This window comes from Stenella coeruleoalba, assembly GCF_951394435.1.
Source record: "Stenella coeruleoalba genome assembly, chromosome: 10".
NCBI lineage: Eukaryota > Metazoa > Chordata > Mammalia > Artiodactyla > Delphinidae > Stenella > Stenella coeruleoalba.
In genome coordinates, this window is record NC_137156.1 from 77,671,423 (window position 1) to 77,699,155 (window position 27,733).

General features: G+C 42.4%; 1 protein-coding gene across 19 annotated transcripts in view; it reads left to right on the forward strand.

The window, feature by feature from the left end:
- Positions 1-27,733, forward strand: part of PTPRG (protein tyrosine phosphatase receptor type G) — a 907,646-nt gene that overhangs the window by 827,711 nt on the left and 52,202 nt on the right. For 17 of the 19 annotated variants that reach the window (XM_079935460.1, XM_079935459.1, XM_079935474.1 and 14 more), the window contains 2 exons: positions 7,524-7,610; positions 20,597-20,688. In XM_079935460.1, coding sequence (XP_079791586.1) covers positions 7,524-7,610; positions 20,597-20,688 — 179 coding nt within the window. The remainder of the gene's footprint in view (positions 1-7,523; positions 7,611-20,596; positions 20,689-27,733) is intronic. The other 2 variants (XM_079935471.1, XM_079935476.1) reach the window with 1 other exon arrangement.

Below are 27,733 nucleotides of genomic sequence, written 5' to 3' on the forward strand. Positions count from 1 at the left end.
TTCCTAGAAGTAGAAAACCACCAAGTAAATCAGAAGTTAACAAATGTTCTTTGAAATCACATAACTTGAATTCAGAGTTCTGCATGGGATTCATGAGAACTTCTAAAAAAGAGAACCTTCCTATATCGGAGTTAATCTTTACTGTTCTATCAATGGAGTTTGGAAAGAATAGGAATCCTTTCAGTGTGAAATGCTATAGCCCAGGTGGTTTGGGGATTAAATATAATTAAATGAACATTTTCCAGTATGACAGAAGTGCATCTTTCAAATGCTAGAGCTAAGTCTCCAATTCTCAGGTCATTTAAGTTTTAAGGGGAAACGAAATATCAGACTTTATATTTGGTAATAACTTGCCAACTGCTACCTCCACCTTATCTGAGGAGCCCTCATACTGTTCCACCATCTGTATTGTGAATCAGGAAAGTGTTTGTCCAGAGATGAGAGGAACGCATGGGGAAAAGGCAAAACCCCGGATTGGTCTAACAGCACCGAATTCAGAGAAATCTGTGGCAGAAGGGAGGTTCAAACGGTACCAAATAGATTCCTCCCAAGTTCTATTTATTCCAATGGTATTTTAAGCCATCCTGTTTGCAGGGGAGCTTGTCAAAAGTGGAAGGACCAGAGGTCATTATTGGGTTGGTGATATCTTTTTTTAATTTTTTTTAACATCTTTATTGGAGTATAATTGCTTTACAATGGTGTGTTAGTTTCTGCTTGATAACAAAGTGAATTAGCTATACATATACATATATCCCCATATCTCCTCCCTCTTCTGTCTGCCTCGCACCCTCCATATCCCAACCCTCTAGGTGGTCACAGAGCACCGAGCTGATCTTCCTCTGCTATGTGGCTGCCTCCCACTAGCTATCTGTTTTACATTTAGTAGTGTATATATGTCCACGCCACTCTCTCACTTCATCCCAGCTTCCCCTTCCCCCTCCCCATGTCCTACAGTCCATTCTCTACATCTGCGTCTTTATTCCTGTCCTGCCCCTAGGTTCTTCAGACCTTTTTTTTTTTTAGATTCCATATACATGTGTTAGCATACAGTATTTGTTTTTCTATTTCTGACTTACTTCACTCTGTATGACAGACTCTAGGTCCAGCCACCTCACTACAAATAACTCAATTTCGTTTCTTTTTATGGCTGAGTAATATTCCATTGTATATATGTGCCACATCTTCTTTATCCATTCATCTGTTGATGGACACTTAGGTTGCTTCCATGTCCTGGCTATTGTAAATAGAGCTTCAGTGAACATTGTGGTACACGACTCTTTTTGAATTATGTTTTCTCAGGGTATATGCCCAGTAGAGGGATTGCTGGGTCATATGGTAGTTCTATTTTTAATTTTTTAAGGAACCTCCATACTGTTCTCCATGGTGGCTGTATCAGTTTACATTCCCACCAACAGCTCAACATGTTCCCTTTTCTCCACCCTCTCCAGCATTTATTGTTTCTAGATTTTTTGATGATGGCCATTCTGACTGGTGTGAGGAGATACCTCATTGTAGTTTTGATGTGCACTTCTCTGATGATTAGTGATGCTGAGCATCCTTTCATGTGTTTCTTGGAAATCTGTATATCTTCTTTGGAGAAATGTCTATGTAGGTCTTCCACCCATTTTTGGATTGGGTTGTTTGTTTTTGATATTGAGCTGCATGAGCTGCTTGTAAATGTTAGAGATTAATCCATTGTCAGTTGCTTAATTTGCAAATATTTTCTCCCATTCTGAGGGTTGTCTTTTCGTCTTGTTTATGGTTTCCTTTGCTCTGCAAAAGCTTTTCAGTTTCATTAGGTCCCATTCATTTATTTTTGTTTTTATTTCCATTACTCTAGGACGTAGGTCATAAAGGATCTTGCTGTGATTTATGTCATAGAGTGTCCTGCCTATGTTTTCCTCTAAGAGTTTTATAGTGTCTGGCCTTACATTTAGGTCTTTAATCCATTTTGAGTTTATTTTTGTGGACGGTGTTAGGGAGTGTTCTAATTTCATTCTTTTACATGTAGCTGTCCAGTTTTCCCAGCACCACTTATTGCAGAGACTGTCTTTCCTCCATTGTATACTCTTCTCTCCTTTATCAAAAATAAGGTGACCATATGTGCCTGGGTTTATCTCTGGGCTTTCTGTCCTGTTCCATTGATCGATATTTCTGTTTTTGTGCCAGTACCATACTGTCTTGATTACTGTAGCTTTGTAATATAGTCTGAAGTCCGGGAGCCTGATTCCTCCAGCTCCACTTTTCTTTCTCGAGATTGATTTGGCTCTCCCTAGTCTTTTGTGTTTCCATACAAATTGTGCAATTTTTTGTTCTAGTTCTGTGAAAAATGCCATTGGTAGTTTGATAGGGACTGCATTGAATCTGTAGATTGCTTTGGGTAGTATACTCATTTTCACATTATTGATTCTTCCAATCCAAGAACATGGTATATCTCTCCATCTGTTTGTATCATCTTTAATGTCTTTCATCAGTGTCTTACAGTTTTCTGCATACAGGTCTTTTGTCTCCTTAGGTAGGTTTATTCCTAGGTATTTTTTTCTTTTCGTTGCAATGGTAAATGGGAGTGTTTCCTTAATTTCTCTTTCAGATTTTTCATCATTAGTGTATAGGAATGCAAGAGGTTTCTGTGCATTAATTTTGTATCCTGCTACTATACCAAATACATTGATTAACACTAGTAGTTTTCTGGTAGCATCTTTAGGATTCTCTATGTATAGTATCATGTCATCTGCAAACAGTGACAGCTTTACTTCTTCTTTTCTGATTTGGAAACATTTTATTTCTTTTTCTTCTCTGATTGCTGTGGCTAAAACTTCCAAAACTATGTTGAATAATAGTGGTGAGAGTGGACAACCTTGTCTTCTCCCTGATCTTAGAGGAAATGCTTTCACTTTTTCACCATTGAGAATGATGTTCGCTGTGGGTTTGTCATATATGGCCTTCATTGTGTTGAGGTAAGTTCCCTCTATGCCTCCTTTCTGGAGGGGTTTTATCATAAATGGGTGTTGAATTTTGTCAAAAGCTTTCTCTGCATCTATTGAGATGATCATATGGTTTTTCTCCTTCAGTTTGTTAATATGGTGTATCACATTGATTGATTTGCATATATTGAAGGATCCTTGCATTCCTGGGATAAACCCCACTTGATCATGGTGTATGATCCTTTTAATGTGCTGTTGGATTCTGTTTGCTAGTATTTTGTTGAAGATTTTTTCATCTATGTTCATCAGTGATATTGGCCTGTGGTTTTCTTTCCTTGTGACATCTTTGTCTGGTTTTGGTATCAGGGTGACGGTGGCCTCGTAGAATGAGTTTGGGAGTGTTCCTCCCTCTGCTATACTTTGGAAGAGTTTGAGAAGGATAGGTGTTAGCTCTTTTCTAAATGTTTGATAAAATTCACCTGTGAAGCCGTCTGGTCCTGGGCTTTTGTTTGTTCGAAGATTTTTAATCACAGTTTCAATTTCAGTGCTTGTGATTGGTCTGTTTATACTTTCTCTTTCTTCCTGGTTCAGTCTCAGAAGGTTGTGATTTTCTAAGAATTTGTCCATTTCTTCCAGGTTGTCCATTTTGTTGGCATATAGTTGCTTGTAGTAATCTCTCATGATCCTTTGTATTTTTGCAGTGTCAATTGTTACTTCTCTTTTTTCATTTCTAATTCTATTGATTTGAGTCTCCTTCCTTTTTTTCTTGATGAGTCTGGCTAATGGTTTATCAATTTTGTTTATCTTCTCAAAGAAGCAGCTTGTAGTTTTATTGATCTTTGCTATCGTTTCCTTCATTTTTTTCATTTATTTCTGATTTGATCTTTATGATTTCTTTCCTTTTGCTAACTTTGGGGGTTTTTTGTTCTTCTTTCTAGAATTGCTTTAGGTGTAAGTTTAGCTTGTTTACTTGAGAGGTTTCTTGTTTCTTGAGGTAGGATTATATTGCTATAAACTTCCCTCTTAGAACTGCTTTTCCTGCATCCCATAGGTTTTGGGTCATCGTGTTTTCATTGTCATTTGTTTCTAGGTATTTTTTGATTTCCTGTTTGATTTCCTCAGTGATCTCTTGGTTATTTAGTAGTGTATTGTTTAGCCTCCATGTGTTTGTATTTTTCACAGATTTTTTTTTCTGTAATTGATATCTAGTGTCATAGCGTTGTGGTTGGAAAAGATACTTGATACAATTTCAATTTTCTTAAATTTACTGAGGCTTGATTTGTGACCCAAAATATGATCTATCCTGGAGAATGTTCCATGAGCACTTGAGAAGAAAGTGTATTCTGCTGTTTTTGGATGGAATGTCCTATAAATACCAATTAGGTCCATTTTGTTTAATGTATCATTGAAAGCTTGTGTTTCCTTATTTATTTTCATTTTGGATGATCTGTCCATTGGTGAAAGTGGGGTGCTAAAGTCCCCTACTATGATTGTGTTACTGTTGATTTCCCCTTTTATGGCCTTTAGCATTTGCCTTATGTATTGAGGTGCTCCAGTGTTGGGTGCATAAATATTTACAATTGCTATATCTTCTTCTTGGATTGATCCCTTGATCATTATGTAGTGTCCTCTTTGTCTCTTGTAATAGTCTTTATTTTAAAGTCTTATTTTGTCTGATATGAGAATTGGTACTCCAACTTTCCTTTGATTTCCATTTGTGTGGAATGTCTTTTTCCATCCCCCCACTTTCAGTCTGTATGTGTCCCTAGGTCTGAAGTGGGTCTCTTATAGACAGCATATATACGGGTCTTGTTTTGTATCCATTCAGCCAGTCTGTGTCTTTTGGTTGGAACATTTAATCCATTTACATTTAAGGTAGTTATCGATATGTATGTTCCTATTACCATTTTCTTAATTGTTTGGGGTTTGTTATTGTAGGTCTTTTCCTTCTCTTGTGTTTCCTGCCTAGAGAGGTTCCTTTAGCATTTGTTATAAAGCTGGTTAGGTGGTGCTGAATTCTCTTAGCTTTTGCTTGTCGGTAAAGGTTTTAATTTCTCCGTCAAATCTGAATGAGATCCTTGCTGGGTAGAGTAATCTTGGTTGTAGGTTTTTCCCTTTCATCACTTTAAATATGTCCTGCCACTCCCTTCTGGCTTGCTGAGTTTCTGCTGAAAGATCAGCTGTTAACCTTATGGGGATTCCCTTGTGTGTTATTTGTTGTTGTTCCCTTGCTGCTTTTAATATTTTTGTTTGTATTTAATTTTTGATAGTTTGATTAATATGTGTCTTGGCACGTTTCTCCTTGGATTTATACTGTATGGGACTCTCTGCGCCTCATGGACTTTGGTGGCTCTTTCCTTTCCCATGTTAGGGAAGTTTTCAACTATAATCTCTTCAAATGTTTTCTCAGTCCCTTTCTGTTTCTCTTCTTCTTCTGGGACCCCTATAATTTGAATGTTGATGAGTTTTATGTTGTCCCAGAGGTCTCTGAGACTGTCCTTAATTCTTTTCATTCTTTTTTCTTTATTCTGCTCTGCAGTAGTTATTTGCACTATTTTATCTTGCAGGTCACTTATCCATTCTTCTGCCTCAGTTATTCTTCTGTTGGTCCCTTCCAGAGAATTTTTAATTTCATTTATTGTGTTGTTCATCATTGTTTGTTTGCTCTCTAGTTCTTCTACGTCCTTGTTAAACATTTGTTGTATTTTCTCCATTCTATTTCCAAGATTTTGGATCACCTTTACTATCATTACTCTGAATTCTTTTTCAGGTAGACTGCCTAGTTCCTCTTCATTTGTTTGGTCTGGTGGGTTTTTACCTTGTTCCTTCATCTGCTGTGTGTTTCTGTGTCTTCTCATTTTGCTTATCTTACTGTGTTTGGGGTCTCCTTTTCACAGGATGCAGATTCGTAGTTCCCGTTGTTTTTGGTGTCTGCTCCCAGTGGCTACGGTTGGTTCAGTGGGTTGTGTAGGCCTCCTGGTGGAGGGGACTGGTGCCTGTGTTCTGGTGGATGAGGCTGGATCTTGTCTTTGTGGTGGGCAGGACCACATCCTGTGGTGTGTTTTGGGGTATTTGTGACCTTATTATGATTTTAGGCAGCCTTTCTGCTAATGGGTGGGGTTGTATTCCTGTCTTGCTAGTTGTTTTGCGTAGGGTATCCAGCACTGTAGCTTGCTGGTCGTTGAGTGGAGCTGGGTCTCAGCGTTGAGATGGAGATCTCTGGAAGAGCTTTTGCCGTTTGATATTATGTGGATCCAGGATGTCTCAGGTGGACCAGTGTCCTGAACTCAGCTCTTCCACCTCAGAGGCACAGGCCTGACACCCAGCCGGAGCACCAAGACTCTGTCAGCCACATGGCTTAGAAGAAAAGGGAGAAAAAAAGAAACAAAGAAAGAAAGAGAAAAATAAAGTTATTAAAATGAAACATAAAAAATTATTAAAAATAAAGAAAAAATTAAAAAGTAATAAAGAAAGAAGAGAGCAACCAAACAAAAAACAAATTCACCAGTGATAACAAGTGCTAAAAAACTACACTTAAAAAAAAATTAAAAAAAGGACAGAGAGAACCTAGGACAAATGGTAAAAGCAAAACTATACAGAGAAAATCACACTCCACCTCCTTAATTTGGGATGATTCGTTGTCTATTCATGGATTCCACAGATGCAGGGTACAGCAAGTTGATTGTGGAGCTTTAATCCGCTGCTCCTGAGGCTGCTGGGAGAGATTTCCCTTTCTCTTTGTTCGCACAGCTCCCGGGGCTCAGCGTTGGATTTGGCCCCGCCTCTGCGTGTGGGTCGCCCGAGGGCGTCTGTTCTTCGCTCAGACAGGACGGGGTTAAAGGAGCCGCTGATTCGGGGGTTCTGGCTCACTCAGTCCGCGGGGAGGGAGGGGTACGGATGTGGGACGAGCCTGCGGCGGCAGAGGCCGGCGTGACATTGCACCAGCCTGTGGCGCGCCGTGCGTTCTCCCGGGGAAGTTGTCCCTGAATCACGGAAACCTGGCAGTGGCGGGCTGCACGGGCTCCCGGGAGGGGAGGTGTGGATAGTGACCTGTGCTCGCACACAGGCTTCTTGGTGGCGGCAGCAGCAGCCTTAGCATCTCATGCCTGTCTCTGGGGTCCGCGCTGGTAGCCGCGGCTCGCGCCCGTCTCTGGAGCTCGTTTAGGCGGTGCTCTGAATCCCCTCTCCTCGCGCACCCCGAAACAACGGTCTCTTGCCTCTTCGGCAGCTCCAGACTTTTTCCCGGACTCCCTCCCGGCTAGCTGTGGTGCACTAGCCCCCTTCAGGCTGTGTTCACGCAGCCAAGGTTGGTGATATCTTTACCTTCCATTAACACCAGGGGTGATAGAGGTTTCTAATACCTAAAGACAGCTTTTTAAGAGCACAGTTCCCATTTCCCTTTTCTTATCTCAGCATAAAAGACCTTAACTAGCCCAGATATCATTGTGTGTAACCTTCCCCTATGGAACATGCCCCCAGTGTGGCCTAATGGTGGGGTTTGTCTGTGATAGGTGGGAGGGGGGAATCGGTGGAACTCTTGGTGGCCATTTGAAAGTATTGTCTGCTACACCTGTTCTCTTTTGTTTTTTGTCCATTTAGAGGGTGTAACAAAATAAAGTCCAAGGGCTTTCCCAGACGTTTCCATGAAGTGCCTTCTTCTGGGGAGAGAGGAGAGAAGGGGAGCAGGTGAGGGGCAGTCAAGCTTAAGGTGGGGGAGGGGGTCTCTTTGGCCGCGACTGGTTTGCTGGATTTTTGTTCTGTTGCCATGGGGATTAAAGCCCGCTAGACAGCACGGTGCTGAAACTCACCTGTTCTACCCCAGCTCCCAAAAGTATGACTTGCAAATGCCAGTGCAGCTTGCAGGTAGCTGGTAGCAACTAAATTTATGTCCTATGCGTGCTTGCTTTGCTTGATTTTGCCACTTGGGGGGATGTTTTCTGTTTCTAGGATGGGGGTGCGTTCTGTGTTTATGTGTCTGTATGTCTGTTGCATCCATTTTCTTTCTGAAATTTCAGATGTTTGCATGTTTGAGAGTTTTAAAACAAAACAGTTTATGCATGCGTTTAGCCTTATAAGCGAAAAATGCCTTGTAGAAACGTAAATTTGTAGAAGAGTTAAAGAAGACGACTAGGAAGGGAAGAACAAGTAAATGGGGTTACATCGTGTGTTTTTCCATAAGAAGGCTAAAATTTAAAAAAATAAATAAAAGTTCTAGATAGCTTGAATACTTGAAAAAATTATTGTCCTGGCAAGATTTATAATAAACCTTTAGAATTCGGGATTATGTAATTTTAATCACCACACATGAGCCCTTGATAATACTTTTGTAAGGCTTATCTAGGCAAACTGCTTAATATGGTAATTAATACTTTAATATTAAATGGCCAATTAGGATAATTCACTAGTTAATATTTTGTTGTGAGTAGTCCTCTATTACTTTCAATGAACCAATTTATTGAATTTACATTAGAATTTTTACATGGAATTATTTGTCTCCATTGGTTGTGGGTAAATCAGATTATTAGATGAAATTGTAGATATCCACCCACTATAATCAGGGATACCTATGAGACGTATACCTATCCTAAGATGGTATAGTATAAGAATTATGGGAGATTAATGAGAAATTCTATGATCCATCTTCTTTTAAGGTCAACGGTGCAATTTTGGCCTTTTAGAGAAAGGCAGTAACTGCTGACTCTGGTAATGTAATTATTCTTTCTATGATCTCTTTTTACTTATTGAAGTCTTCAATTTTGAATCACATTTTCAACACTCCAAGGGTAAAAACTGAAAGAGAAACCCCTCTGTACAAGCTTTCGATTCAAAGATCTAATCTTAAGAGGGAGACCTTGAACATCAATTAAATGCCTACCTTTTATGCCCAGTTCATTATAAATATAATGTGGTTTTGACTGTAACACTTTTAAAAGCCAGCATTACCTCGTGGATGGCACAAAGATAAATGCTCTTCCAATTTCTAAGTCCTTTCCAGAAATGATGCCGTAGCCAAGTGGACTGTTAGACTGTTACTAAGTCTAATTTTTGTACTTGGCCCCAAATGTGGGAGTGTGCTCGTTAGAGATATATTTTAGATCCTGAGAGGCTATGTTTTGTTATAAAGCACTTCAGTCCCTCTGGTATCTTCTGTACTTCTGAGTGCCAGAAGCTTGGGGGAAGCACAGTTTTATGTAGGTCTAGAAGTTGAGAACTATCTTGGGAAACTACAAGTATTTATAGAATTCACCTACTTGTGAATCATGTCTTTGACTTTACTTTTTTTTATAGAATTAGGAACTAAGAGGCCTTGGCTCAGGGAGTTGTGAGCTCTCACTGCAGCTCTACCTCCTCCTGGCTCTGTGACCTTGAGTTACTTCCCGAAGCCCTCTGAGCCTCAACTGACTCATCTAGAAAATGGGTCTAGTAATCGTTCCTTGTCGCAGGGCTGTGAAGAGTAAATGAGGTAATAGGTGTAAAATGCTTAGTGTGTGAAATTTATTACCCCATTAGAAGATGAGGGAACCGGGGCTCTGAGAAGTTACTTGTCGGGGCCACCCTGCTCAGGTGGCCGAGTGGGGACTGCCACCCCTGTGGTCTGAGTCCTTAGTGATGCCGCCTCTCCTCACTGCCCCACGTGCTGTGCTGGCTTCTCCATGGTGAAGATATGGGCCTGGTAAAGACGTATTCTCAAGTCTCCGCTCTTCTCTGCTGGCTACCCTGCCATACTCTCTCCCTCCAGAGCCTGCCATTCCTCACTCCTCCTGAGGGTTCTGTGTCCTGAAGACCTCCAGCCAGCCCACTTTCCCCTCCCCTCCCCCTACTCTATCCCCAGGAGCTTTTGTGGAGCCCCCTGACCCAGTTGCGTCCTTTGCTGCTCTATAGGAAGCCTTCCAGGGGACAGGGGGGCCCTGCTCCTCTTGGCCCCTTTGTCTAACCTCACTGGCCTTAACCACTCCTCTCCCACGTCAGGAGGGAGGGAGGGTCAGTGCAGTCCAAGGGTGGACAGAATCACCAAGCAGGACCAAGCCTGTAAGAAGGGATCGCTGCTTATCTCCCCAGAAGGGGGAAGAAAAAACAATAAAAATCAGACCCAAGTATTTACTTTTCCAAAAAAGTTGTAAATTTTTCAATGTTTTAGGATTTTGAATAGGTAATACTTGACATGGGTCAAAAGTAAAAAAGTGTAAAATTATATAGACTCCGAGATCTCCATGCCATCACCCACCTACCAAACCCTGCTTCCTACCCCATCATGAACAGGTAACCACTAGTACTAGGTAATTGTCTATTCTTAAAGGTTGCTCTGTGTGTGTGTGTGTGTGTGTTTGAACCTATATCCCCTTATCTCCTTTTACAGAGGAGAATACTGCATACACTGTCATAAACCTTCTTTTTTCACGTAAGGTGATTTTTCTCTATGCGTATATAGTTTTCTCATTCTTTTTTTACAGAAGCACGGTATTTTTTTGTATAGTTGTGTTGAGATTTGTTTAACTAGTCTCCTGTGGCTGTCATTTTGGTTGTTCTCAGGTCTTTTGTTATGACAAACAATAGTGTGGTGAATAACTTTATATGTTATTTTGCAAGTGGATGAGTCTATTTGTAGGATAAATTCAAGAATTTGGCTGTTTTACGAGCTATGTGCATTTGTAATTTTGATAGATGGTGACACATTGCTCTCTCTGGGGAGACACCAAGGCGGGCTTCTACTAGCAATGCATGAGTCTGCCTATTTCCCTACAGCTTTTCCAGCACAGGGTGTTGTCAAACTTCGGCATTTTTGCTAACCTTATAGGTGAAAAAAAATGGTGTCTTAGTGTAGTTTTAATAAAGTGTTCTCTGTTATTGTAAGTGAGGCTAAACATCTTTCATGTGTCTGTGCCATTTGTATTTCTTTTTCTGTAAATTGTTTTATCTTTTGCTCATTCTTCCTTTGCATTGTCAGTCGTTTTCTATTTAAGAGAGAGCTCTCTTGTCAGCAATATGGGTTGCAGATTTTTTTTCCCTAATTTGTGGTTTGTCTTTTAACTGTGTTTATGCTGCTTCTTTCATGTTGATATAATTGGATTTATCCATAAATTTCTTCTTTGGTTTCTGAGTTTTGAGTCGTCATTAGAAAATCTTTCCCCATTCTGAGGTTACTTTTTTTAAGGTACTTTTATGGCTTCAAATTTTAATGTGAAATTCTTAAATCATTGGGAGTTTAACCTGGTTGATGGTATGATGTCTGAATCAACTTTTTTTTTCCCAGATGGTCCCAGGTATTTAAAAAGTACTGCAATCTGGGGCTGTTTAGTGAAGAAGCACGTAATACCTCACTAGATCCTTAAAATAAGACTCTTACAGCAAAAGCCTGACTGACTTCAGTTCAGTTAGTATGTTAATGAAATAAGTAGTTGCCAAAGGTTTTTACCAGACCATTTTATGATACAGATACTGAATCATATGTGCCATAAATAAAATGTGAATTTCCAAAATAAGTTGGACCCATCCTGTCCCCGTTAACCCTCCCAGTCAGTGGGGAATTGTGTCAGGGCTCTAAAAGAGCGGCAAGATAAGGTGCAGAGTTCCTGAAGCCTCAGTCCAGAAATGGAGAACATTCCAGGCCAGGGTCCTAACTAAACGGGAGATGACTTCAAAGCCTTCTTTCAGGGTAACAGCTGGGAGTGTTGGCAAGGACTGCCCAGAGCTCACTTCCTTAAAACCAGCTGGAACATACAAACTGCCCTGTTCAGGTTCTCAGTCTTGTCAAAATGTGGTTTATGAAGTGACCTTTTCCTCTCTTATCTCCTGGAAAGCATTACCAGTACTTCAGGGTGTCTGCAAGGGTTTCTTGGCAGACTTAATATCTAGCTAGGAGGTATGTTGCCTTGAGACCACTGATGTGGATATAATTTGTTAATTTTCTCCCACCTTCCTAAGATGTTAATTGCAGGCAGTCTGTATCCTCCAATAAAATTCTCACTGCAGAAATCAGATTTTTGTCACTTCCAGCTGTAACGAGACTTGCACAGCACATCTCTCCTGCCCACGTGAGATCCAAAATATTTCAAAACACTTTCTGCTCGTTTAATATCTCTTCGCTCTGTCACCCCCTCCCCCCCCACTCAGCTTCAACATAATTTTGTTCGCTTTTCTCTTCCCCTTCCTCCCATCATCTCCTCCTCACACCTGACAAGCCCCACTGATCCAGGTTATGGCAACCATCTGTCCCAGGATTTCCAGGCTAGCCCCGATGTGGATTATGCCATTAGGTTATCCCCACAAGGACATTGGTATTTGTCAGATCCCGTGTCTCTTTGATGGTTTGCAGAATATGCAAATGAGAAACACAGCCCTCAATTCTTTTTTTCTAGAAGATCCCCTCCTGAAAAGATACTCCAAGTGTAAACTGAGTTTGACAAACAGAGTCATTTAACGTGCAGTAAAGGAAACTGAACCGCAAGTGAGTGGTTGCATGTGAAACACCTCAGCTCAGAACTTACACTGGGCTCTTTTCTAAGCAGGACCCCCGCATTATTTCTAGCAGACCCTCCTCTTTGAGGAAAAGCCCATCGACGCCCACAGACTTTTCCTTCTATTGTTGTCTTTGTCACTTCCATTTCTTGAAACATTTTGCCCTGATACATCAATCCATGTCTTTTTAACACAGCCCTCAGTCATCTTCCTGGAAGGCATGCGAACGTGTTACCACTTCATATTTATAAATGGCTCTTATTCGTACACGGTTTACTACAACAGCTCCATTTACAAAAGTAAATACTAACATGATTTCTGTACTCAACAGCGTGAGAATGAACGGGATTATTAGCGGGCGTGCCGCCGTAAATTTAGATGAGGGCAGTATACAAATCAGTTACGATTACTTAATTAATATTCAACAGCAGCTCAGCCAATGGCCCGTTCTAGCCTGCAATTAGCATTTTGAGCTGCACGCCACTGACAAACTCCTCGTCACTCCGATGTGATTATAAAAGCATTGAGCTCCGTTGGAAGACAGTGACTTGGTTCCTAATCCCTATATATCAGTATTTGGTTATTTTGTAATCCCGGGTTTTTCACAGGAGTCTAGAAATCGTGTTGTGATCCCGCTCTCGCCCCAGCCCCATCAGTCATGCTGATGCTAAGGGCAGTGTTACTATAAGCCGAGGACCCTGGATGACAACAGGGTGACATCTCAAGCTTGCCAAAGGGATGCCCATTTTGACCCAGATTTCTAGAGACCTCCGAAACCCCCTCTCCTGTAAGTGGGTCTGGATTTCTGCCTTCGGAGGAGCCGTACGGAGTGGAACTCCACACATTTCCAGTATTCAATCTTCCTGGACTGGAGGTCGGCACTTAGCTTTTGAAAAGTATCAGTCACCTAAATTATTCCCAGCTTCCTGTTCGAGGGGCAGAAAGAGGTCTAAGTAAGAAAATTGTTAGGACACATCAAAGGTTATCTAAGCAGGTGCCTGGGAAAACAGGAGCAGCAGAAAGGAACGCCTTTCTGCGGAAGTTTGCTCTCACTGGGTGTTCTGCCTTAAGATGTGTCAGATTCCTGGAAAGAAATGAGAGGCAAGGAAGGGAGAGTCTAGAGGGTTCCTGCTTATCTTTGTAGTTTGCTGCATTTTGTTTGACTAGGAAGCCTCTGTAACTTGAGTCTATTAAGTTATAAAGGACAGCCAGAGTAGCGGGGGGGGGGGGGGGGGAGGGGTGTGTGTGTGTGTGTGTGTGTGTGTGTGTGTGTGTGTGTGTGTGTATTTCATTCGTCAAGAGAGCCAATTAAACACACCAGCCTGTCCTGTGCTGGCAGCATGTGTGTTTCGGTGGGGAGCTCTGGGAATTGGCATTGATGGCTTACTGATCTCGGTTGGTATCTACTGCATCCTGACTAGAAGATGTACTTTGACATGAGCTGTGCTTTCTCAAGAATAGAATTTTTTTTTTTTTTTTCGGTACGCGGGCCTCTCACTGTTGTGGCCTCTCCCGCTGCAGAGCGCAGGCTCCGGACGTGCAGGCTCAGCAGCCATGGCTCACGGGCCCAGCCGCTCCGTGGCATGTGGGATCTTCCCGGACCAGGGCACAAACCCATGTCCTCTGCATCGGCAGGCGGACCCTCAACCACTGCGCCACCAGGGAAGCCCAAGAGTAGAATTTTTGATTTTTGAAAAAGTCTCTCTTCAAAATATATGTCTTATTTGAAAGAATGCAAAGTTATTTTTAGAAATTTCAGTCCGAGACCCATTGTTCATGACTAAGCTTTAAGTGTCTGTGGGTTTTTAAAAGCCAGGCTGATGCATATGTGCCCATTCCTGCCACGAGGCCTTCAGACACCGGATGGGTCTGGACCACAGGCAGTGGGGTGTGGTCTTGAGACCAGGGAGCTGCTAGCCAGGATCCACTTCTGATCAACTACTGGAGAGGATCTAGTACGTTATCCTTTTCACTTCTAGTCAAGCCTTTCTTAGAAATCTTAAACTATGAGCCCATGTTGGTTTTCTAAAAAGGGATGAAGGAAGGGAGAGTAATATAGAAAGCTTGTTTCCATTTTGCTACTTAGAACTTCTTGTGAGATACACATCGTTGACCATCTTTGGTCAAAAACCAGAAGCATTTGGCTTGTGTTCTGGGGCTGTGTCATGTGAAACATGCATACCGTTAAACGGTAGACTCTCGGGCTTCCCTGGTGGCGCAGTGGTTGAGAGTCCGCCTGCCGATGCAGGGGACACGGGTTCATGCCCAGGTCCGGGAAGATCCCACATGCCGCGGAGCGGCTGGGCCCGTGAGCCATGGCCGCTGAGCCTGCGCGTCCGGAGCCTGTGCTCCGCAGCGGGAGAGGCCACATTAGTGAGAGGCCCACGTACAGCAAAAACAAATAAATAAAAATAATTAAAAACATTTAAAAAAAAAAAAGGTAGACTCTCATTCAAGGTGAGAGATGCTTAGTCTGTGAGAGGCATAGGAGAAGTGGGACCCAGAGACTCACATCTCCCATTTCATTTTCATTCTGGCCCAGATTCCCCTCAAGTTGAATGGAGGAAAAGTATCTCCTGCAAACTGGGATGTCTTTTTCTTGCATCCATCTGGGAGCGTTCAGTGAACGTGTGATGGAACTCTATAGTGGTACTTGCTTCATGGGCCAGGGAGGGGGAGTTTAGAAAGCCATCTAACTCGGTGGTTTTCAAATTTGTTCAAGTGGCAGGACGCCTGGAATTCAGGAAATCAGAACATCATGAACCGCTTGATAGTAAAGTTCGTATCGACAACTTCAGTTCCTTCATAGAAACTAAAATTTATTTTGCTGGCAGACAATAGAGCCATAAAGCCACAAAGGTGGCTTAAAAGGTAGCTTTAGGAGGAAAAACTTTCATTTGAGAAATCTGAGTTTCTTCTGTGCTGAGACTCCTGTTCTATACAGTAGCAGAACACTGGGCTCCACCTTGGAGAATTCCATCCTATTTCTGAGAAACTTATAACAGAAACAAAGCAGAAGACCTTTCACGTTTTTATTCAAGTATATGCAATACAGTTTTTCTTTCTGTGTTTGAGATGAGTATGTTAACGTCCTTGAATTCTATTTTTTTTAACTTTTTTTTGGGGGGGCTGCGCCGTGCGGCATGAGGGATCTTAGTTCCCTGACCAGGGATCAAACCCATCCCCCGGCATTGGGAGCGCAGAGCCTTAACCACTGGACCACCAGTGACGTCCCCATCCTTGAATTGTTAATACTGTTTCCTATCTCATAGGGGACCCTTTAAAATCTAGAGTCTTCTCTGGGCATTTTTAAGGTGCCTCCCATTCAAGATTGTTTTATTTTGTTAGGGCTTTCCTAGAGTGCTGGAGACTCTCGGGAACCGTTTTTCTCTATTTTAAAAGCTTCCCAAACCAAAGAGATACACGCCTCTGGGTGATAACCAGTGCGCGATTGAAAGTTCAGTGGGGTGCGCGTGTGTGCGTGCATGGGTTGGTGGGGGTAGCTGACTGACGTCAGGACCCTCCAAAACTAAGGTGGACTTAAATTCCTAAATTGGGAAACTCAGAGTGTCAGGAAAACACATGCTCAAAGGTAGATGAGGCAAAGTAAAAGATAACTAATTTGGATCATTACTAAGCCAGTCAGGGTCAAATAAAAAAAAAAATAGATCTGTTCTCAGGTCCTTAAAGCACATATATAGGAGTAGGGGTGGGCAGAGAAAAAGGAAAGAAAGAAAGAAGGCGGCAAGCAGTGAAAACAGAATTTATGGTGGGAACCCATCAGACTTTAATTTGTAGTGAAACTTGAAAATGTATTTTTTTATTCCAAACATGATCTACTTTATAGTTTTCCCTTTTTAAGGTACTGGCATAAACAAATGCTCACTGTGAAGAAATAATTTTAGAAAATGACTCTTGATGATCCTAGAATCTTTTTCATTCAATGAGGGGTTTTAGAGTCAGTTATTTGAAAGTGAATTGGACCTAGACAGAACTTTGAAATTGCATGCTCGGTGACATAGTCGGACATTTTCAGAAATTTTATCTCCATTTTCCTGAGCTCAGAATTAGAGACAAGACTGCCTCTTCGAACACTTCACAGTTGAGACATTTAGAGACATTAAAACTTCCATTTTCTTTTCCTCTTCTCCAAAATCACTGCCTTTGCGTTTTTATTCCTGGATACTGCTGGAGGTAAAACAAAACAAAACAAAACAAAAAAAAACCCTCTCCTGAGATTTCTCTGAGGTGAGCAAGTTAAATAAAATGTCATGTGATAATGACTCTGAACCAGCCCCTTTTCTTAGATTTTAAACTCACAGTGTAGAATGTGTACCTCCAGAGTGTTCATCTCCGTGTGGTCACTGGTAGTGAAAAGGTGACCACAGCTGAGCACCGTAGTCAGTCCCTCGCCCAAAGTAGACCCCCAGTCAATAGTTATTCAAGAAATAATAAGTGAAATATCTAACAATGTAGTGCATCCATGAAGTGGAAGAGACATTAATGTGAGATGTCAGTTCATACTTGTTATCAAGGAGATACATATAAAATGACCTCATTTTGATCTGCCTGTCTGTATTTGGGTGAGATTACATCAGTAGCCCCTGATGCGTCTCCTTGCTCCGTTCTTGCTGCTCTGTACTCTGTTCACCACCTAGCAGCCAAAGTGAGCGCTTCAAAGGAGATGAGTCAGACCGTTCCAGTCCGCGGATTAAAGCCCTCCATTGGCTTTCCATCACAGATGCCAGTGAAGCTTGTGGCCTTCGACCTGGCATGACCTGGCTCTTGCCCACCTCTCTGGGTCCACTTCTTGCCCTGCTCTTAAGTCTGTCTTCCTTTCAGTTCCTGCAGTGAATGAGCTTACTCTGTTCCAAGGCTCTTTTGTTTTGTTTTGTTTTTGTGGCGGTACACGGGCCTCTCACTGTTGTGGCCTCTCCCGTTGCGGAGCACAGGCTCTGGACATGCAGGCTCAGCGGCCATGGCTCAAGGGCCCAGCCGCTCCGCAGCATGTGGGATCTTCCCGGACCGGTGCACGAACCCGTGTCCCCTGCATCAGCAGGCGGACTCCCAACCACTGTGCCACCAGGGAAGGCCCCCAAGGCTCTTTTAACTGGCTCCTGGATCTGCCTAGAATGGTCTTCCCCTATACCCTCCTACGACTGGTCCTCCCCAATCATCTCTCAGCTCCTATGACACCTCCTGGTGAGGTCCTCCCTCACCTCCCCGCATCAGTTATCACCACCTCATCCTGTTTTATTTTCTTCATAGCTCTTGTCTATTTGAAATTATTTGTTTACTTGTTTGTTTTTGATTTCCCCAAGAGACTATAAACTGCCATGAGGGCAGGGACCTCGTCTGTCTTGTTTATGTTCTGCTCCCAGCCCCTCACTGTCAATGATCAAGGAACAGTCAATAAGTGAGGAAAAGTGTGGAAGGATGTACCCCACAATATTAATAGTGAAGATTACTAAGAGAAGGATGAGGGTAACTTCACCTGATTGTTTTTTCTTTTTGTTCATTTGTATTTATTTCCTAATTTTTCTGCAGAGATTGTGAATTACGTGCGCACACGATCCTTTCTAAATTACTCCAGTGTTTAGCCAGGCTTGAGGTGTTTTTAAGACTTCCAGCCATAAGAATGCGTTGTATGCATGCTCCTTGCTGTGTAGCGGGTGCTGAATAAATGTTCAGTGGGTCCACTGAAACCTTTATTCATTTGCCCCCAAGTTCTGTAGTTGGGTGCCCACCCGAGTCCACGGGTGGGAGGAAAGCCCACATGACCTGCATCAAGGTGCAGATGTAGGGAGCTGTGTCTCCGGGTTTCTGACCTTCATCCCAGTGCTGTGCTCCTCTCTGGCAATCAGAGAGTTCTTTTGCACCAGGGAAAATCCATTATTAACAGCCACACATGGGGCACTAGCGTGTGATGTGCTTCGGTACACACTGCTTTTTTCAAAGAGAATGTGGAGCCTCTCGCCTCACATGGAACTGAGAGTCTGGGTGAACTGTCTGCCTGTCTTCTGCCAGAAAAAGAACCCACGATGGCGTTTATCCTTTCCAAGTCACTTGACGTTAACAGTCCCTTGGCCAGTACTGATTCTTTTTACTAATGCTTTATGTCTTAGAAATTTAACAGGTAGAGTAATTGTGGTCTTAGAATAGTTATTTCTTTGTTGTTGTTGTGGGGTGTCCTTTTTTGAGCTTTTTTCCTTCTTCACTTAGTTAAAGTCTGAGCTGGTAAATTGTGTGCCATTTGTTTCAGCGTCATATAGCACTAAGTACTTCAGTGGGCAGTATCTTAACAAAAGTAGATTTTCCTTAGCTGTGACGCTGGCTGGTTAGGGTTCTAGCTAGTTTGTGAAGTCCGTATCCTGTGTGTTTTAACTCTAGTGTTATATTCTGGAAATCTGTGCAAATTTGCTGGGGCGTAGGGGGAAGAATCCAAGAAGAGAAAACTTGCTGATGAGCTTAGAAACAGAAAGAAGCTATTACCTCAAACAACAAAATCATGGGTCTTTTCCACATGGATTTGCATCATTTCACATTCAGTAGAAGATTCCGTTACTACCACAGCCCTAAAATACTTTGTACGTTGCATGTCCATGTAGCGTAAGTCAGACTGACTGTTCCTTCCAAATTTAGGTATAGGCAGCTAGACAGTGAGTGATGAAAACGTGTTCTATTATTTATACTACAAATGCCAGGCAATTCATAGAAAAAAATCATTGTTCAGAGCACTGCAAGAGCAGTCCCGTGAGATGTGGCCGGAGTGGGAGTGATTTATGTTCAGGACCCCCTAAAGGTATAGGGAGCAGTTATCCAGACCTCTTCTAGAGCCATGCCCGGGTGTACAGTGGGTAGAGCTGCTTCCCATCCGAAAATAGGCACTGCTTAAAGGAACACACTTCCCAGTGTGACACGCGATCGTTTCTGATTGTGCGTGGTTCTGATCGCTCCATGTAGAGCTGCGGGTGAATAATCCTTAGGACTTGGAGGCCTCCTCGCTTCCACCAAGATCTCCTGTGCTCTCTAGAGTCCCGTGATTTTTCAGATCCACCCCCGAACCCCCTCTTCTTTGGCTTCATAGCAACATGGTACACCCAACAGAATCACCCCCGGGACTTCTGATTAGATGATGGATGATAGTTCCGAAGAAAAGTTGACTTAATTCCAGTGGTGGGAATACGCCCCCCGAAAAAGCAAAGCTACAGTGGGTGTAAATGGGGCTTGGTGAGAGATGCCGGAGGAGTGGAATGGGTCCCAGGGACACCAAGCACCAGAAGGATGCCGCCTGCTTGGCTCAAAGACCCAGCAGTGGGGCCAGCTATTGTGAAGCCCCTCTGCCAGATGAACAGGGACCCTTCTCTGGTCACAATAGCCATTCACGCTGAGCAGCCTCATTAAATATTCAGCCTGTGCTTCGGGCAGCTCATTAGGGCCGCAATGAGCAGTGACGTGGCTGCAGGAAAGCCGAGGGCCTGCCGGCCGGCAGCACTGAACAGAAGCTGAGTGAGCTGCCGATGGCTTTCCTTTTCACTGCCTGTCCTGTGATGACCAGTGTTTGCTCCCTGCTTTGTCTCAAGTCCAGGTAAAAACAAAACAGAAGCCCCAACAAGCAGCTGACGCTTGAAGCCTTCGGCTCCTTGTTTCCCATGCTGTCTGGCCAGGGCCTGGGAGTTGGAGTGCCTGCCCCCTGGAAGCCCTCTGACCCCCTTCGAGAGCTGTCTGGGGCTCCGAGGGCCTTCGCTGAGCGCTGACAATGTGCTGCTGTTGTGTGCTTGGGCTGATGACTGCGTTTGGGAGGGTCTGAGGTGTGCTTTGAACTTGGCGCTAGGGCTTTAGAATAGCAAAGTCTTCCTCTGGAACAGGTTGAATTTGGGAATATTGTGGGCTAAGACTCGCAGTTTGTACAGCAGGTTTACACAGTCCGTGCCAACTTCTCATGTTTCTGAGTGGTTCACTACTAAGTTTTTTCCCTTCTAACTCTGAGGATGGGTGTGGTGTAATAAAAAAATAGGTATTCTTCAGCTATTTGGGGTTCTTCCAATGGGCTGGATATTGTCCTTCTTGTATCTTGTTACTTTCCCATGGGTCTGCACTCAGTGCTGGGTGATATTTAAAGCTGGGAGAATCTGAAAGAATTGAGAGATGGTGAACTCAGACAAAGTGTGTTTCTCTTCTCTCACTGTTTGCATGTTTTTCTGTTTCCTGTACAGAAAATGTTTTCAGACAGCTCATTTCTACGTGGAAGATAGCAGTTCACCTCGGGTGGTCCCCAATGAAAGTATTCCTGTCATTCCTATTCCGGGTAAGTAAGACACGACTCCTATTTCCAGCGGGCTAATTGTTTTTCTCTTTTGTTCTCAGTGTTATGTGACAGCCATGACAAAATATTATTTTTATAACCTTTCCAAGCTTGCCCAGTCTACGAGAGCCTTAACTAAGGGTAATTTAATGAAATCTATACTCCTTTACATATCTGCCATGTAATGAAATCATCTTTCAGGGGAACAAATAACTATGGGTTCATATAGTGTGGATTCACAAGAGGGAAGGGAAGAAACAGTAGAAAAAAGGGGAAAACGTACTTAATGTATTTGCAGTCGACTTGGACTAAATTTCGTCCTGATAGGTAATTTGTGCTTGCTTTTTTTAAAAAGAATCACAATTTGAAATACTGGGTGTTTTTTTTGGCTTTTTTTTTTAAGATTTCTACTAAGATTCCTTACTCTGAAAACACTGATTACCTTAGTGTCGGAAGTTTGGGTTCTTGGGCTGTTTGTGTGGAGATCTAGGGAGATGTTCTTGATCTGGTGTCTGTTTCATTTGTCCTTGGTACAAACAGGAAACACGCAGTTACTGTTAGGGATATAGGGATTGGTGGAGGACACTAGTAATTCCTAACAAGTGCCGTAGACGTTAGAAGTTCAGCAGCGGGTTTGCTGTGATAGGTGGCACGAGGGATTTGGAGATGTCTCCCACTATTTTTATTTTGCGTCCCCTTCCATTTTGCCAGGATTGAACTCTCTTCCTCTGGCTTGCATTCTGTACCTGTAAATACTTCTCTTCAGATATCTTATACATTCATCCTCTTGATATTATTCTTTTGTAAGCAGAGGCACTACTTTTATTAAGTGCCACCTCCCACATACCCGCACAGCCCACTTGTCTGCCTCATTCTCCAGAATGGTTTTCTTCATCATCTAATATACCATGTATTTTACTTGTTTGTTTATGGTCTCCCCCCCAGTACAATGAGAGCTTCCTAAAGGCAGGTGGATGTCTCCTTAGTGCTAGACTAATACTGGCATGTAGTAGGCATTCTCAGACTCTCTGAATGAATGAAAGAATGAATGAATGATAAATACCAGCAAATCTTCCTTAGCGTTCTTAAAAGATCATAGCTGTGAAGCTCAGAGGTGCAGCCCTTCTCTGAGTGCCCAGAAGGAATGCTGCTGTTGTTTCCTCATCTTCTCTCGGTGTAGTTATGGTTGGGGACTTACTTGGCCCATTATGTCTCTATGTATTGCTGGAATGGGCCATGTTCTCTCCCTTCTGGTCAGCTTCTCTCACTAAAGCCTGTCACACAGAAAAGAGAGCGATAGCAGAGAAGTGTCTGGGTAAGTACCCTACTGGATCATTTTGTGGCCACTGAATGATTCCCATACAGATGGGATAGGTTTTGTGTTACGTTCATTCTTCTCTACTGACCCTTGACCTTTATTGTTGGTGGAGGAGATCGCACTCTTGCCTTTGAGAGGTGGCAGACAGGAATCAGCCCGCCATCCTCAGGGAATGAGTTTTGTCGAATCTGCCAGATTTGCACAGCAGCTGTGCATAATCATTTTCCTCTTGCATCACCTAGAGTATCTGTTGCCCTCTGGAAAATGCCTGGGAGACTCTCTCCTCTGAATTGATTCAGCTGACAAACACAGCTGTTGGGTAGCTGGGCAATTGAAATCCATTTTCAAAGGTTAAATGCTGAGATACTTCTTGGGCTGTCTTTCAGTCTTTAGTTTCTTTTCCCCCTGGATGGGGAATCAGAACTCCAAGGATTTTGCCCTGCCTCCGCCATGAAACCTTTGGTCAATGCCTTGACCTCTCTGAGCCTTAGTTTCCAGAATCTGCAAAGTGAGCAGGATATCTGCCCTACTTGTAAACAATGCGGTGTTAAAGATCAAATAAGGGGCTTCCCTGGTGGCGCAGTGGTTAAGAATCCGTCTGCCAATGCAGGGGGCACGGGTTCGAGCCCTGGTCTGAGAAGATCGCACAGGCGGCGGAGCAACTAAGCCCGTGCACCACAACTACTGAGCCTGTGCTCTAGAGCCTGCGAGCCACAGCTACTGAGCCCGCGTGCCACAACTGCTGAAGCCCGCGCGCCTAGAGCCCATGCTCCGCAACAAGAGAAACACCGCAGTGAGAAGCCTGCATGCAGCAATGAAGACCCAGAGCAGCCAAAAATAAATAAATTAATTAAATTTTAAAAAAAGATCAAATAAGATGGTATGTGTCAAAACACTTTGGAAAGCTTAAAGGAAGCCAGAAGTGTCAGCTGTGGAAGCTTTCCTTCCCAAATCATGATATCGCTCAACCTGGCAGCCATGGAGAGCAAGCATTTGCACGGTCCCCAGGTTAAGACTGTCCCAAACACTGATCCACATCTACCGGGTGCAGCCGACCTCGCCATGCTCTTGGGCTTGGACTTGAGGACTTCAGTTCTCCAGAATCCTCAGAAAATGCCATCAATCGTGCCTGCCTTGCCACACCTCTGAGTAGCTGTCTTGGACCAGAAATGCTTTTGAATGTTCTCTGCTTCATTTCCCAGCAGGCTGTTTAATCACCAAGTGATTAAATACTCACAGCCCAAAGACATTTCTTTCAACATGAGTTTCTCCTGATTCTTACTCACTGGTGGTAGAAGTACGTGGAAGGAAAAATGTCTTCAGATTCACCATTGACTGAGAAATCCATTGTATCCAGTTGGGTCTCCCTTGGCATTAAGTAGGTGCATCCTTGATGAGCTGTAACACGTTTGTGAAAATGAATTACTTTAAATGCTGTAATGCAGTGTGGCGTGAAAGGACTTACCTGCCGAAACCAAAAGTGAGACTGCTCTTTCACTGTTCTCTCAGGTTTTTATAGCCAGCAACAGCCTTCACCAGGGGCATGCCTCGACAGAAAACTTATTTCACCCTTAACTGGGAAGAAGTTACCCTACATGACCTTCCTTTAAAAATCTTTCAACTTGATCACAATCTCTTATTTTTCTTAAACAAAAGTACATAGCCCTATTTAATAGTTAAATTTGTAAAGTAGTTTGTAATTTTACTTTAACAATCCATGATTGTATTTATTCTTAAGGTTTCTTCCAGTTATTACAGTGCAACTATGTCTTGCATAGGAAAAATCAATATAAGGAAAACACGATTTTTTTTGAAATCACACGTTTTTTTCACTCTATTAAAGGTCTCAGCACAATTTTTCTTTCTTGGAGACCTCCTTGGGATCATTTAAAATGATTTACCTTAAGAATTATCAAATTGTTTTCGTGTCTTAAAAATAGTAGGATATTTATAGAGCTTACATGGAATACTTATTCTGCCCACTGGATCTCACTTATATTTTATCTTTGTTCAAAACCTAGTAAGAAAGACTACTGAGCCCTAGATGTATCAGCTTATCACTTGAACCCCTCATTTGCTACGACTGATTTTTTAAAAAAGATATTTCCAGACAACGACCAGTAAACTGAACCATTATATAGATTTAAAATGTGGGCAACAGGATGAGACTGAAAATTCAGGTACTGAACTGTTGCAAAATAGAGTTCCTAGGTCATCATTGTAAAATGTGTAATATACTCTGATCCTAGAACTTATTTTACACTTAACCTTTTTCAGAAAACATCATCATCGTCATCTAATACTTACTGAGCATTTATTGATTTAAACTACGTGCTTCATTTTTCACTACAACCTTAGGGAAACAGGTGCAATCAGTATCCCCATTTCACAGATGAAGAAACTGAGGCTCAGAGACGTCATTTAATTTCCCTGAGGTTACGTGGACAAGTGGTGGAGCTAGCATTGGAATCTTTGTGTGACTTCAAAGTCCAGATGCTTAGAAATGTCTCTGCCACCTCTTGGCGTACTGCTCTGACAGTCCTGATATCTCAAGACCTCAGGCTCCTCATTTGGATTTTGCTTCATTAAATCAAGACATTTTCAAATACATGTGACTGTTGTCTTAAATTGTTTCTGAGTTGTTGTTCTTTATCATTTTCTTCTTCTTTCACTAGCACTGACCACTTGTTTTTCCATTAAATTCTCTTTCATCCTCCATAAGAGAGTTTCATCATTGTTCTGTTGAAGTTTCCTCCATAGCAAAAATAAAATCTCTCTTCTTACCTTTGTTTCCTAGTCATTTAGTCTCTTCTTTCCTAAGAAAAAGACTCCTCCCCCATCCCACCACCAATATCTCCATTCCGTATGCAAAAGTAGGTCTGTGTGATTTAAATGCCTTGAGGAGCAACTCACAAACATGTTGAATGTTGAATAAATTTAGACACTAAATCACCAACTTTTGAATGATTCTGCTGAGGTTTAAATTCACAAATAAACAGCCCTGGTCTTGAAATCCCAAAGCATAAGGGAAGTCAATGAGATACACTGACTTTTAAAAAGTATTATAAAATAAACGGAACGTTAAGGAAAGCTTTGCTAACCTTTGCTAACCTTTCGATACTCATCTCTTGGAGACGGCAGTCTATAGGAATTTCTGAGGAATTTTGAGTTGTCAGTTTTACTAACTCTAACTGAAACTTAGGAATTTCGAATCTTCAGGGTGTTCTGGTTTAACTGGCAAAGACAGTGGTGTGAGAATTAAGACATTTTTTTTTCCTGGTCTCACCTACATCTCTGTAAAATGTGGAAATTGTAAAGCCAGTGTGGTGGCTAAGGTTAGTCATCCCGCCACATGAGAAGGAACTCCACACGCAAAAGTATTATTATCCAACAGGAAAGAGGTGCTTTTGAGGTTAAGTTCCAATCACTAGAGAGGTGACATCAATTCTTTTATTAGAAAGTGTTTAAATTGTGGTACCTGCTCCATGTATGATGCATGAGAAAAGCGGGGGATTTTCTTCCAGTTAAGTTAAATGGTGACTTCTTCAGGAGAATGAAAGGAGAGACTTCAGGCTTTCACTAATATACTAGTGAAAATATTTTTCACTAATGGGTTTTCAAAATCAAATGTTCCATGCTTACTGGTCTCCCATGGTTACTGTGGGAGGATAAAGAGTAATTGAACGTAATAACCTAGTTATCAGCCCCCTTCTAGCATTCTGTCTTCTAAGATATTGAAGTAGTCACAAATTTTTGTCCTTTAAGATCCATATTATTCTTAGCATCTACAAGTATTTTACAAGATCTAGTGTTTCCCACTTTGGGATATTCTTTTGAAACAATAAGCTTGAATAAGATTTTTGCTGTAGTTATGAATGAAGCCTTACATACAGTATGTCATCTACAAATTATATTCACCGTATTATGCCACTTATTCTTTTAGATTTTTGTTACATATAGCTTTTTAAAGCCAGAACTCAGGTCGTGAAATTAGCCCATTCATAGAGCCTGTTGAAAGGGCTTTTCCAAATGTGCATGTTGTCAAACACAAACGTCCTTATAAATGCTTTTTTTCTGGATATTAGAAAATCTAACTTTCTAATAAGAGCATTACAAAACAAAATGTTGCTGCTAACCAGTAGCTTAGAAATCCAGAAATGATTCATGCCTTTCCCGCAGTTAAAATACATCTTAATAATTTGAAGGTCACTGGCTTCAGCAGGGTGCCAGCACATAAAGGGGTTTTAAACATGCAGTTTAAAACCCTTGGGATTAAACCAACCTTGTTGGCATATTTTATTTATACAGAGATTATCTCCAAAGGAGATTCATTGGTCTTTTGACTATAATGAAGCCCTTTCTTTATTGACTTCATTGTGTCATAAATGAAAAGAGATTTCTTTTTATGGCAGGAAATAAAATGTTCCCATCTCCACAACACTCCTTGCATCCTAAGAGTCTGATTTAGACAAAAATCTATTGGTTGTGTCCTAAGTCAGGAACTAAAAATCTTGATAATCTTCTTTTATTTCCTGTTTGCTTTATCTTCCTAAGGTGACACAGGTATAGCCAAGCACAGAGAGAGGCCTGAACTTGGCCTCTGAGAGGCTGAGGGGGCAGATAAGAAGGGGACCGAGTTCCGAATATTGAGGTCTGCCCACTACAGGGGTGGTTAGCAGTCCCTGGTAACAGCCCAGTTGCGGGTCGTGGGGTTGGAGAGAGGTCTGAGCACGACTGACTGGACCCAAGTGCTGTGCTTTATAGGTTCTCCCTTCCCTCAGATCGATTTGGTTGGGATTTGGAATAGGGTTGAAGGAACTGCTAAGGATTAAATGAACTTTATGGAGATTGGCCTAAGTGACTGAAGGCCCTCCAGAATCTTAATGGTAATTTTATATGTACTCACAGCCCGCCAGAGTGACAGGCAAGCAGCGGTATTTTCTTAAACAGTCCTTAAGCCAATCAACCCCACAGCTAAGCATCTGGCAGGAAGGTAAATCCTATGACACTTTATTCACCTGGCATCACCAAGGTGACCAGAATATCAGTGTGAATTTTCCAGGTAACCGAAGTTTACCCTTAAAGCCAAAGCGATTCGTTTCAGCCCTTTTTTGTTGTGGTTGGAGAGCTTCTTTAAAATATATTCTGTGGTTCTCTACCCTCTCTAACCCTGTATGTTCCATTTAAGATCTAGAGAGGTCATGTAAGGTGGAAGAAGCCCGCTTTGGAGTCAGCCCGGCCCCGCCACTTCATGGTGACAGTAGACCTCGGCCAAGTTCTTCGGTTGTCTTAGCCACGTTTTCTACATCCATAAAATAGGGGTCATGACAGCCCCTAGATCATAGGATCATGCATGTAAAGCGATTAGCACCTAACAGTCAATCATAGCTTTGTGCATTTACTAAATGCCAAGCACTCTTGTAAGTCCTTATGTTATCTAGTTTACTGTGCATAACGCTCTGTGAGTTAGGTGCTTATGATTTCCGTTTAGAGACGAGGAAAGGGAATCACAGAGAGGTGAAGTCACACCACCGGGCAGACTGGCTCTGCCTTTTGGCACTTACTCCACTGCCTCTGGATGGCTGATACACAGGAAGCATTCCATCAATGGTGGCAGATAAGAGTAACGACTACACAATTTGACCGCGTTGCAGGCTAAAGACCCTACCACCAAGCCGTGTACTGGGCTGGGCCCTCTGCAGCGCCGCCCTGTGGTGGATGTTCAGGGAT